At 36.7% G+C, this 14,248-nt stretch overlaps 1 protein-coding gene across 4 annotated transcripts in view; it reads right to left on the bottom strand.

Annotated features, from left to right (window-relative positions):
- The window catches only part of PARD3B (par-3 family cell polarity regulator beta), a 574,309-nt gene that overhangs the window by 400,695 nt on the left and 159,366 nt on the right, over window positions 1-14,248 (bottom strand). For all 4 annotated transcript variants that reach the window (XM_083371323.1, XM_083371326.1, XM_083371324.1 and 1 more), the window contains one exon: window positions 3,440-3,526. In XM_083371323.1, the coding sequence (XP_083227449.1) occupies window positions 3,440-3,526 (87 nt within the window). The remainder of the gene's footprint in view (window positions 1-3,439; window positions 3,527-14,248) is intronic.

Here is a 14,248-nt window from a genome sequence, read left to right as displayed (position 1 = left end):
TATTCAGAAAAAAAATAGTGACGCATTCAGAAGGGGAATTGTTGGGGGCAATTAAGCTGACTTTGTAATAATGCCGCTTGGGGCCCCCGAAAGCCCTAATAAGCAGGCATATACATAGAATGAAGGCTACTGCTAAGCTTGTAAGCCGCCCTGAGTCTTCGGAGAAGGGCGGGATATAAATGGAATTTAAAAAAAATAAAAAAAATTCAAGATTTAATGCCTGCCAGCATCTTCTTGAAAGATAATCTCCATTTGTAGCAAAGATTTTTAAGAATTTATAATAATCATTTTAATTTCATACTCATCACATCTTTGTATACATTTATAGAAGAGCTATGATGTATACTTCTATATGTATACATACACACATATAGAGATATACATGTGTGTGTTCGTATTCGTGTGTATTTGTGTGTGTATTTAAAGTAGCCATAATGCTATAGCTATAACAGGTATTAAAATTATTTCTCCCTTCCTGAGTTTTAAGTATATGTCAAGACAGAGATGCTGAATCCATGCCTCAGGGCTCAATCTTCTCTATCACTCTGTTTCATAACTGCTGTACAGTTCCTAGGGGGGATTGTCTGATGGGCATCAAAAATATTTGCTGGTAATATTCAGTTATGTATCTAGGATATATAGGAGTTGTGGTGAAAATCTTGACCCTTTATCTCAAATTGTAAAGATCTGGATGGGAAGAAGCAGGTTGAGATTCAACCCCAACAAAATGGAGTGGCTGTGGATTCAGGCTGTTGGCTGTTGGGAAAATTCCATTATCAGATCTGGACAGAGGTATGATTTCTAAGGGGGAAAAATGGTGTGTTATCATGAGATGTCCCTGAATTCATTTCTGCTGGAGCAGATAGAAGCTGTGGTGAGAAAGGCTATTGTTGATTGACTATAGTCACTCAACACCCTTCATCTCATGGATGAATTACTGTACAGTAATGTACTCTACATCTTAAAACTGAAGCAAATGAAAAATGCAGGGGTCCACCTGTTAACAGGTACAATGCAGTAATAATATGGTAGGGAGGCACATTAATTGTTCATTTGTTTCCAGGTGTACTTCAGGGTCATGGTGATCATTTTTAAAGTCCTATATTGTTGGAATCTGGCAATCTCCAATATTCCTTGCTCCACATAGAATCTCCCCACCCAAGGTTTACCTGCATAGTATGACAAGAAGAGCACAGAGGGCATATTAGCAAATGTGTATTATTTTAGGGAAAAATGAAGAAATTTGGGATCTTTACCCAAGTAGTATTATTCTGAATGAGAGTCTATCTGAGTATAGTGTGTCCCAATACAAACCACTTAATAGCTAGAGGAGGTTTCCTGCACTATGTACAAAGAAATATTTGTTTTAATATCTATCTGTGATGCTGAAAGGCTGTGATGTTACTTTAAATTGTTTGAAAAACTTTTCCTTTTCTCTCAGAAATTTCCTGTATTAGATAAAAGCTTTAATTAAAAAGTATGCTTCTCTCCATCACCTGTAAATACATTTGTAAATATTCAGGAAAAGATATAGAGGACTTGATCACTAAAAGAATCTGGATGAAACCAGCAAATGGTCATCTTTATGTATGCCTAAATTACTTCCATATGCATATAATATTCTTATTGATTTTCTCTTCCAGTTCCAGAATTTTTGAGTTTATCAGTCCAGCTAACCTTCATGGGAACATTTTGAAATACAGGACTATTGCAACAGGCCCAAGCAGTAAAGTTGTTATGCAGAAAGTAACATCCAGCCTATATTAGATGGTTAGCATATCCAGTGAAAATCCAGATTTACAACATTGAAAATCTACTGGATATAGTTATGTAGCACAAGTTCAGTTATATATGTGGTAATTATTTTCCTCAAAACTAAGCTGCACCTGTTTCTGGAAGATGGAGATCTCACCCAGCAGTGCTAATACTAATTTACATGAGACAACTGGCTTTAGTAGTGTCATGCTAATGATACTCATCACTACTTAGGCCATGACTCAACTACATGTTTTTATCTGCTCTGAATTCTTACATTTTGGAATTACAGTTACTTGTGTGCCTACCTATTTGTTTGCTTGACATCTGGATTGTCTATAGATAGCCTTTAAATTTTTATCAGAAATATTAAAATACCTCGCATGAAATAGAAATATTAACCATTAAAAATGTTGCCTGTATTGTTGTTATAATGGAAAGAAAGTTTTTATTAAAATGTTGTTGTACTCTCTATGCTAAATTTGGGTTCAAAATTATTGAGGAAACTTTGAAAACAATAGCAGTTTTCTAGGTTTTAATCAAATGATCCAAATAATCAAATTAAAAGCCAAGGCTAAGACTTTTTTTAACTACATGTTATTGACAAAGTTGTAGGATATACTGGGAAGTTTATTTCAGGAAAAGGCAATGACAAACCATTGCTGTTCTATTGCCAAGAAATTATATGAATGTGTCACCAGGAATCTGTATCATTCTTTACAGATCAATCCATGTTAGTCTAGGTGACAGAGGTATACCTTCAGTTATCAGTTTTGGATTCTGCATAGTAAATGTGCAGTCCAGTATGTCAGTACATTTTATAAAGGGATTAAAAGCCACAATCTGCTTTCTCAGTCCTTTGCCTTTCCAAGCTGATTAAACTGTTCATACAGGACTGGCCCTAATGTTAAGGGGTTATGTTTGTTGGCTTAGGAGGAAGAGGATGTGTTCCTCCATAAGAAAGGGTCAAAAAAGAGAAAATCTATCCATAATCCAAGGGATCTGAACAACTATAAACCAGCCTCAAATGTACACCTCCTGGAAAGCAAATCAAAATATCTTTGGCCATGTAATCCTGTTGCATGTGAATTTAGTGATTATCTTGATTTATTTAAATTACCCCTTCAGCTATACTCACCTTGGTAGATGATGTATGCTGAAAAGTGCAGAGTATAATCGTACTAGTTTTAGTTCTGGTCTTTTGTCATTGGCTATATGAAGTAGATGGTATTGGAGGTCTATTTGACAGACTTCACTAGAACAATTCTCTAGCAAGTGTTTTGCTATCCCAATGAACAACCTATAAACCTGCAAATCAAGTCAGGTACTCTTTCTTAGGCTCTTTCAACATAAGAGAGGAAGCCTCTGTCTTTTGAGAAGTTGAGCCATCCTCCACCTACAGATGGTTTAGGGAATGAATATTAGCCTTCTTATTAAGGTGAAATCAGCAGTCATACTCACAGTTCAACATCTGGATCACAGATCTTTAAAGGTGCTTCTCTTTGGTCAGGCTTTTAATTATGAATTGGTTTTAACATTAGTTTTAGCTCATGCTTCAACAAAATAAAAAGGTTATGATTTTCAGTATGTACACTGTGTTAAGTATATATTGGTGCTGATATCTGGAAAAAAAATCTGATGACATTTTCCACTGGTTTGCTTCTTCATAATAAAAATATCTTACCTTCCACTTAACGATGAAAAGTATGGTACCACATGTATCCCCAGTGGGCCTCCTTCTCCAGGTATCTCTACAATTCTTGTCACACCACTAAGAAAAAGGGAAAAGCATCAATTGTCTTCAAAAGAAAGCAAGACAAGCAGAGAGATTATTCTGAGCTCCTAAGAGGCACTTATTGTACCTCAATATCTTTTACCAATCCCTGAAATAAATTATCATTCTTAACAACTTGCAGTTTCATAAGACCATTCCTTTAATAGCCAGATCATAAAAGTTGTTCTACTCTATGAGGTAGATTACACAATCTCTTCAATATATTGGTAATTGCTAAATATGCCTATGAAAACCTGTTTGGTACAGTGGTTAAAGCATCTACACTAAAAATTGGGAGTCCATGAGTTCTAGTCCTACCTTAGGCACAAAGCCAACTGGATGACCTTGGGTCACTCACTTTACCTCAGCCCTAAGAAGGAAGCATCAATGGCAAAGCACTTCTGAAAAATCTTGCCAAGAAAACTGCAGGGCCTAGTCCAAGCAATCACTAGGAATCAAAGCCTCACTGACTTGAAGCAAAAAACACAAAGCCTATGCACAACAAAACTGCATATCTACATATGGAAATAATTAATGTTCAAATTGTCCACATGAATCAAATTTATTTAAAAAAAACCATTATGATATATGCTACAGCTACAAAATGTGCTACATAAATTAGACCCTTTTTACCTATACACACTTTCTTTTTAGATCTATTAGATTCTTAGATCTATTAGGAATACAACAATGGAGAGGGGTGATTTTTTTCTGTTTAACCATCCTTTTTGTTGTGCATCCTAAATTCAGGGATGTCTTCTTTAATGTAGAATTTTTGTGCTCTATAATATTAGCAAAAAGAATAATCCTTAGGAAATGGAAAATACCAGAAATCCAGGAATAAATGGCTGGATTTCAGAGATATGTGATTTAGCAAATTTTGGAGAAAATTATATATTTGGTTAACTGAAAATGTCATATTATCTCTACCTTGGGGAAAAAATCTGAACAAGCTTGGTCAACATTAAAAGCTTAATTTTTCTTTTTACAGATTTACAAAATCAGGTGAGCTTGGAATATAGCTGCTTTTTTGTTTCAATGTTCTTTTATGTATTTTCTTGTGTGGAGTTCCTATTTCCTTTTGTTTTTCTGTATGGTAAATTGTTTATTTTTACTTTACGTTATTTTATGTATGTATGAAGATGGAATAATAAAAATATTTGTGTCAACTGTACAAATAAGCATGGCTGTGGCCATTTTACTTGTCATTCTAGGTTGCCACATAGAACAGGGGGAGGGGAGTTGTCCAGGTGCTTCAGTAGTCAAAATAATCTTTTGTCCCATGGGAACCTAGGTCATCGGCTGTTCCTGAGACTGGAAACTGGGTGCTTCATAAAAAGCCCACCAAATAATCATACTGGGGAACATAGTTGCTTACATAGCTTTTGTGGGTGGGACATTTAACTTTGTATTGGGGAATTGTTGTTATGTATCCAGACTTGGTTTCACTTTTGACCATGCCAATATTTTGTAACTAATAAATATGTTCTTTGTAGAATTTGCAAGCCTCTGAGTTCTGCTTTATTCATCTCTGTCGGAACCATGACAATTTGTTTTTGTTAAACAAATTGAGAACTAAATTTTGATCAATTCTAGAGGAGGAGGAGGAGGAAATGAAAAGGGGTAATACTTTACATTATGTCCAATAAGACATAACTACAGAACCATGGACTCCTGCTTCACTTGTTTAATCCTTCGCAGACAGATGTAAAACACCCAAAGAATCCATTACCTGTTTGACATCTTTATATATTAATGTAAAGAACAAATTGTGGCTGATTTCTTTATTTTTAATGTCTATGTAGCCTATTTTAGAGGCTATATCTAGGAAGGTACTGCTATACAAATAGTCCTCAGTTTCTGGCCACTCGTTCAGCAACTTTCAAAGGCTGGTCCTCAAAGTTAAGACCATTGTAGATTCCCCGTGTTCATGTAATCGCAATTCAAGCCCTTAGCAACCAGTTTGCAATTACAAGGGGCGCAGCATAACATGAAGGGCATTTGCGAGCTTCCCTGCCAACGTCTCACAAACAAAGTCAATGGGAAGCTGGCAGGAGGTAGCAAGTCACCCCTGCTGCTTTTTCACACATCTACCCACACTCTGTAGCACCCCTTTATGCCGCCACCACTACCACCCCACCAGCTTGTGGCTCTCTCCCACCAGCCTTCTTTCCTGGGATTCATACCTCTTCCAAAGACATGGCCAGGGGAGATCCTCACTTAATGACCCATGCAGCCCAGGGATTATGGTGGCAACTGAGACTGCTGTCACTACATGAGGTGGTCATATGACATCACCCTTTACAACCACATCACTTAGCAAAGGAAATTCCCATCTCAGCTGTCATTAGAAACCCGAGGACTTTTGGGATGTATTAAAACATAACTTCATAAACTGGCTCAAGACTGACTTGCTTCAATAGAAAAAGAATCGCAAAGGAAAGAGCATTACACTTAGATTTGTGCCTGTACATTCATACAATATTTATTCTTGTATTTGAACTATGCCTGCCTGTAGGATGAACACTAGAGCTGCTGGCATAATTATTTTTTAAAAAAGATGGGGGGTGGGGGGGAAATGACAGAAATAATCCTTGAAATCACCTTGGAGACAAACACATACCATAACATGCCAAAGCATATTACAGAATTGCTATTGTGGCAAAGTTTCAGTCAAAACTAAAAAACAAAACAAAACACAGATAACTGGTTTCTTTTGTTTCAGAGAACAAGGTAGATGAGATGAGAACTTCGTCTCAGAAGATTCGGTAATGTGTGTTGGGCTAGCTCACTGGTCATACCAATCACACTTTTCTACTTCAATATTTGCCTATTAAACAATAGTTCTCCTTCTAGGCTGAATTAAACTTTAATACTTTTGAGGGGACTATAATTGTACATTATAATTGGTATCTGAGCATGCCACAGCATTCAGATATTAGGTTCAGCATTCTCACAATACATCAAGGCTTATAAAAATTGTCACAAATAAATGTGTGAATCAGCCTCAGCTGTGTTTTAAACAAACGTTGTATAGAATTCTGTTACCTAAATTCATGAAATTGAACTAATTGCAGTAATAAAATAAATAACGATTCACAAAACAAAGGCTGAAATATGCCATACTATAGGAAATCGGTTGTCAGGACCCACCCCAATCCATATCTTAGGAAATAAGAACTCTTGGAGCCAGGTTTGTCGAAAAAGAAAAGTTTACTAGGATGAGATTGGTTGTGGCAATACAAGACGGGATCTGACATTGAGTTACATTTCAATCCGATATAAAGCATTCCCGTTTCAGCCCCCTCCCCTCAATCCATTTGGTCAGGCTCACATCATTTACTTAGGTGTCAGGCCCTTCCGTGGGAAAGGGAAATCTTGTGTTTATTGTTATTGCTTCTTCCTTTCCGTTGCAAATGGAGATGCAACCCAGATCTCTCTCTTCCCCTGTTCCCCCCAGATCAAAACCTTCCCTGGTCTTTGAAAACAGCCTACTGCAATCTGAATAACCATCCTCTCCCCCCGCCTCGGAGAGATGGCAGAATCCCCAGAATAAGCACAATATTCTAACCATACATTTATGAAATGTGATATAAATGGATTCTGACATTGGTAATATTTATGCAGATTATGTACTTCTTTCTTTCAGAATTCTTTATTTATATTTCTGAAAAAAACTGTTTAAAAGAGAGGGGAATATATAGACTCTTCTGTTTTTAATAAGTAGCCACTTTAAAAATTATGGAGAGGTGGCAGGTGAATATTTGGCCAAATTCTACACAGTATAAATGATAATTGGAAAAATGTCTAATTCAAATGAGAAACCCACATTTCTCTATTGAGCATTTGCTGTAATTTAAGAAAATATTAATCATTTCACAAAAAGAGACTAACTTAGGTTAGATTCCGGTAAGTCCAATCTCAGATCATGTCTCCCCATGAATATATGTGAATAAATATAACTGCAGACTAAGATGGAGGCAGCAGTTTTCTAGAGCAGCATTTTTCTAAGTGTGGTCTGGAGAATTGCTGGAAATCTTCCAAAACTTTAGAGCAGGCATGTCAAACTCGCGACGTCACATGACATCACATGATGTATCGTGACTTTTTTCCCATTGCCAGCAATGGGATGGGCACGGTTTTGGCATGACGCATCCGGCCCATGGGCTAGCAGTTTGACATGCCTGCCTTAGAGGATCCATGCAGCTAAATAAATATTTTAAGATTTCTCAGTTTTAATTTCCCAAACAAACAAAAGCTGTTTGGAGTGCTCCAAAATTATTAAGCATACAAAGGGATCCTAAAACCAAAATGTCTGAGAAACCCAGATCTAGGGTAAGGAACAAAGGCGGAAATAGAAGTGGATAATAAAAGAACAGCTACTGAGTGTGTATGTGTGGGAGGTGTCTCAGTATTATAAATAAATTGTACTAGGCGTAAATCCCCTTCATGGATTACTGCCTTGTTGTGGCGAAGGGGCTTGCATAATTCAATGAAGCTATGAGCTATGCCATGCAGGGCCACCCAAGAAAGACAGATCATAGCAGAGAGTTCTGACAAAACGTGATCCACTGGAGAAGGAAATGGCAACCCACTCCAGTATCTTTGCCATGAAAACCCTATGGACAGTACCAAAAGGCAAAACGATATGACGCTGGAAGATGAGCCCCTGAGCTCAGAAGGTGTCCAATATGCTACTGGGGAAGAGCAGAGGGCTAGTACTGGTAGCACCAGAAAGAATGAAGCGACTGGGCCAAATCTGAAAGGACGCTCAGCTGTGGATGTATCTGTTGGTGAAAGGAAAGTTCGATGCTGTAAAAAAATTTTCTCCATAGGAACCTGGAATGTAATATCTATGAATCAAGGAAAGCTGGACGTGGTCCAACAAGAGGTGACAAGACTGAACATCGACATCTTAGGAATCAGCGAACTAAAATAGACAGGAATGGGTGAATTTAATTCAGATGACCATCAGGTATATGATGGCCATGATAAAGGACCAAAATGGCAGGAACCTAACAGAGGCAGAAGAGATTAAGAAGAGGTGGCAAAATTACACAGAAGAACTATACAAGAATGAACTTAACGTCCCTGATAACCACGATGAGGTGGTCACTGACCTAGAGCCAGACATCTTAGAATGTGAAGTGAAGTGGGCCTTAGAAAAGCTGAGCAACAACAAAGCTAGTGAAGATGACAGTATTCCAGCTGAGCTATTCAAAATCTTAAAAGACGATGCAGTAAAAGTGCTACACTCAATTTGCCAGCAAATTTGGAAAACTCAACAATGGCCACAGGATTGGAAAAGATCAGTTTACATTCCAATTCCAAAGAAAGGCAGTGCCAAAGAATGTTCAAACTATTGCACCATTGCACTCATTTCACATGCTAGTAAAGTTATGCTTAATATCCTACAAGCTAGACTCCAGCAGTATGTGGATTGAGAACTACCAGAAGCACAGGCAGGATTTCAAAGAGGCAGAGGAACTAGAGATCAAATTGCCAACATACGCTGGATCATGGAGAAAGCTAGGGAGTTCCAGAAAAACATCTACTTCTGCTTCATTGACTATGTTAAAGTATTTGATTGTGTGGATCATAACAAACTGTGGCAAGTTCTTAAAGAGATGGGAGTACCAGACCGTCTTATTTCTCTCTTGAGAAACCTATATGCGGGTCAAGAAGCAACAGTGAGAACTGGACACGGAACCACTGATTGGTTCAAAATTGGGAATGGAGTCCAGCAAGGCTGTATACTGTCACCCTGCCTATTTAACTTATATGCAGAGCACATCATGAGAAAGGCAGGGCTAGATGAATCAAAAATTGGAATTAAGATCGCCAGAAGAAATATCAACAACCTAAGATGTGCAGATGATACTGCTCTAATGGCAGAAAGTGAAGAGGAACTAAAGAGCCTCTTGTTGTGGGTGAAGAAGGAGAGTGCAAAAGTTGGGTTGAAACTTAACATTAAGAAAACCAAGATCATGGCATCCGGCCCTCTCAATTCCTGGCACATAGATGGGGAAGAAATGGAGGTAGTGACAGATTTTATTTTCCTGGGCTCCAAGATCACCGTAGATGGGGACTGTAGCCAAGAAATTAAAAGACGCTTGCTCCTGGGGAGGAAAGCCATGGCAAATCTAGACAGCACACTAAAAAGCAGAGACATCACCCTGTCAACAAAAGTGCGTAAAGTCAAGGCTATGGTCTTCCCAATTGCAATGTATGGCTATGAAAGTTGGACCATAAGAAAGGCTGAACGCCAAAGAATTGAGGCCTTTGAACTATGGTACTGGAGAAGACTCCTGCGAGTCCCTTGGACTGCAAGGCGATCAAACTGGTCAGTCCTAGAGGAGATCAACCCTGATTGCTCTTTAGAAGGCCAGATCCTGAAGTTGAAACTCCAAATACTTTGGCCACCAAATGAGAAGGAAGGACTCACTGGAAAAGTGTCTAATGCTGAGAAAAATTGAGGGCAATAGAAGAAGGAGATGACAGAGAATGAGGTGGCTGGATGGAGTCACTGAAGCAGTAGGTGTGAGTTTAAATGGACTCCAGAAGATGGTAGAGGACAGGAAGGCCTGGAGGAACGTTGTCCATAGGGTCACGATGGGTCAGACATGACTTTGCAACTGACAACAACAACAAGGCATAAATATAATGTTTTTCTATCTATTTCCCTGTTAACTAAGTAACTTTAGGAAGCTGCTTTGGGAGAACATTTCCCTGGATGGTGACACATGAATACTTTAAATCACAAAGGATGCAGAACAGAATTGTCTTCATCCGCTGACTCATAATATGACTCAAAGATACCATTTTCCTCTGTGAAATGGTGGCAGAGCAGTGGTGGGATTCAGCCAGTTCACACCACTTCGGCAGAACCGGTAGCTAATTTTTTTGTTGCCCAAGCCCAGAATGGACTTCTGGAAGCGGCATCCACACAAAGAACCGGTTGTTCACATATCTGAATCCCACCACTGTGGCAGAGGGTATTAATGATATGCCAAGATTTTTAAATTTAAATGGCCACAGCATGCTAGCTTTCTACTTACTGACTCAGGAGTGTAAGATATGATTACATCACTACTCCAGTAAAATTAAACAAGGACATTTATTTTCTCAGAAAAATACCATTCCAATTGCTAGTTTGATTTTAGAGAGAAAAATAACCTGCTGAGGAAAAACAAATAATTCTGAGAAAGATAAGCAATGGACTTTCTGTACTGGAAATTGTCAATAACTGCTACATTATAAAATGTATTGCAAAGTTCAAACTTATTTCTACATATTTAATAATATGTATACTTTCACATGGACTGGATTGCTAATAGACTCTATTTGTGCACAGAATAGTACAATTTTCAGTATTATGTATCTGAATTTACATTTTCTATACATCCTGTATAATTTGAGAAACATAAATTTGTCCAATTGTATCACTCTTCTCTTGATTTGCTTTGAAATGTTTATTTGCAACCATAGCTTTTACCATAGCAAAATCACTCTTCTGAAAATAATGTATTTTAATAAAAACATTTCAAAACTGTATTCAACATGGACTTCATGGCTTCAAGGAAAAAATCCATTATCCTCGTAGGTAGTTTCTAAGTAATGATTAGCGGTTAAATATCATGAATGTCCCTTTTATATTTCAAAACATACAACTATAATTTCTTAGATATTACAGATAAAGTGATGAAAGATTATTCTAATTATCCTAAGTTATTATCCTACGTTTGGGATAGGTAACTGCAAATAAAGTAATGACCTATATAAACACTGGCTCTGGGTTTATTTTTTCATACATATACATATGTTTAAACTTCTACATATACAATCTTCCTAATGCAGGGTCTGTTTTTTTTTTAAAATCAACTGAGTATTGATCCATTGGTTGCAATAGGAATTGACTAACCAACGTATTTTGAGACTAAGTTGTGTGAGGGAATCTTGTCCATATTCCCAGGATGGAGGGAATGCATTCCAGAGGAGCAAACCACAGCACAGTTTGTGTGGGAGAAAATAGGGTGAAGATGGTTCCTCCCTTATAGTTTCCAAGTAGTCTGCATTAGTTTATTGTGAGGAACAATAAAAGTAACTATTTAGAAGAATCTCAATTTGTCTCAATATGTGTCATGGGCTGAGAGTGACTGGCCCAAGGTTACCTAGCCAGTTTTTATGCTTAGGCAGGACTAGAACTCACAGTCTCCTGGTTTCTAATCTGGTGCCTTAATCATTTAACCAAACTGGCTCTCTTTATTAAAATGTACTTTAAAACATGTATTTCTCCAAAATTAAAATGAGGCCAATCTCCAATAATGCCACATTGCTGTATGTATTTAAAAAAATGTTAATATGGTAGCAACACATTTTAATCTTAAATTGATTAATCAAAAATATTATTGCACTCTCCAAAGAACATACTTGTAAAAATGGTCATCAGATTTTCTCTGTTGGACATGTAAAATATTTAAGACTCACCAACACAAATGATATGGTCTTGTAAACCTTTGACCTTCTCTGGAGTAGAATTTTAATGTACATAAGTAGGTTTATGAGGAAATCCCTAAATGTTAAATATGCTAATGTGATGCTGAATTATATATCAAAACTCTGGAAACTGAGGAATTATGGTTATACCAGGCATGAGGGATGGGGAGGAGAGAATTAAACTGAGAAATTGGGAAAGTGATCATACATTAAGAACTGGCTTTTTGAAATGTACAACTTATCTGTTTTGGAAAAATACAATATTTTCTTCCAATCAAAGGATGAAGTATTATGTATTTCAATAATACAATGGCATCATTAGGTTTCTATTTTTTGTATCTGATTATATATAATAGTATTGTAGGGTAGTTATTATAGGCCAGTAATTATTCATAAGTTTACCATACATGTTTGATTTTTAGTTCAATTCTAATACTTTAGTATTATAATTGTTAAATTGTTAAATTCTGTTATGGACGTGAAGGGGGCATCTCTTTTTTCCTCTCTTTTTTTCCTTTGATTTAGTTGAATTTTATTATTGGGGTTATATTCTGATACTGTGTTTATATTTAGTAATCTTCTAAAATGAAGAATAAACTTTGGGGCGGGGGGGGAAGATGAAGACGAGGACTACTCAGCTCAAAACTGGGCAGCATTCACTTTAACTGTGCATCATGAGAGCACTAAATAGCCAAACTATAATGAATGCCTACAGAAACAATTTTACCTAGAGGTTCACAGCAAAGAAAATTATGACAGAATGCTTAATATATAAATGTGCCCCTCATGCCCACACTTTTAAGTTATGCTGCACTCCCCATCTTTTACCTGGCAGTTCAAGGAAATTATTAGCCAGAGTTGATGTTTCAGCATGGAACACATCAGGAACAAGGAGGTGATATAGACCTAATCAGGAAATTGAGTCAATCAACACAAGGCATTAGCTACTGATTAAATCTACAACCCTGCAGGAAATTAAAGTGACAACAAAACAGCAAGAGGAGCTGATGTGGTCAAGTATGGAATAATAAGTGGTTGTCCAGGCAAATACAGACCTCATAGAGAGGCTATAGAAGACTTTCAGGGAAATACCTCCTACTGAGCCAAGAGACTTTGTGGAAGAGATCTAATTACTACACTTTTACAGATATAACTGAAAAGAAATACCCTGTTATTCCAACTTAACTGCAGCAGGCATATTGTCAAAGGAACGCTTTCCAACATACAGTATTATTATATTGTTTCACACAAGCATACAATATGAGCAAAAATACATCTTCGCATTTTTGAGATCTTAGAAAACTAAGCTGAGCCTTCTCTGGACATGAAGACAGAAAATAAGAGGATACTTATTTTCAAAAAGAAGATCAGCAATTGGGAAGAAAGTTGGAAGTAGAACATTAAAGAGTAACTTGTATATGAAACTATATGAAACATTTTATTGTAGGTATTAGCCAGGTCTGATTTGCATGTGTGAATGAGTTTATCAGAGACTATTGGTCATTGATAAAGCATAGGCGTAACCAGTGCCAACTTAAGATAATTTTTAAATAGCTGTCTTTCATATATTCACAGCAAAAGGTTCAGTTGATCATCATGCATGTGTAAATGAGCACCTTATTTCAAGATACAACAAAAATCAGAGCTAGTCATGTTTCTGGGAAAGGGGGAAAACCCACAAAACACCTACTAAAGCAATACTTCTGTAAGAATTAATTGAAAAAGCAGAGAATAGTATACAAGCTTTTGAATTTTTCAGAAGGTTTCATCAGACAAGACATAAAAGAGAGAAGCAGTGGGTACAGAGAAAATGTAAAAGGAAGAAAAACCAAATTTAAGGGATTTTAATTTTTTTAAAAAATATTTCTATTATAGCTTTGTTTATTAAAGTAATATACAAATTTAAGCCAATTCCAGAAATGGTTTAGTCTGAGACACTGTAGAAGATAAAAATAATAGTGAATTAGAATTATCCATTTTCTAATAATCTCAGATTATTATTTCTAATATTCTGAGATTATTAGAAAATTTATTATTATTATTTTATTATGACTTGCAATTGCATTCACAATATTATATATAAGAGCAAAATACTTTTCAGTATATTATTTAAATTAGGGAAGCCTTTATCAGATTAGAAAATTCATTTCTTGCCAGTCATTGATCCAGCCACAAAGATTCTTGAATGCAGAAACACCAAATGGATATGGTAAGACAGCATAA

This window comes from Vipera ursinii, assembly GCF_947247035.1.
Source record: "Vipera ursinii genome assembly, chromosome: 1".
Classification (NCBI taxonomy): Eukaryota; Metazoa; Chordata; class Lepidosauria; order Squamata; family Viperidae; genus Vipera; species Vipera ursinii.
The sequence above is the reverse complement of the archived record's forward strand: the minus strand, read 5'-3'. Positions and strand labels throughout refer to the sequence as shown.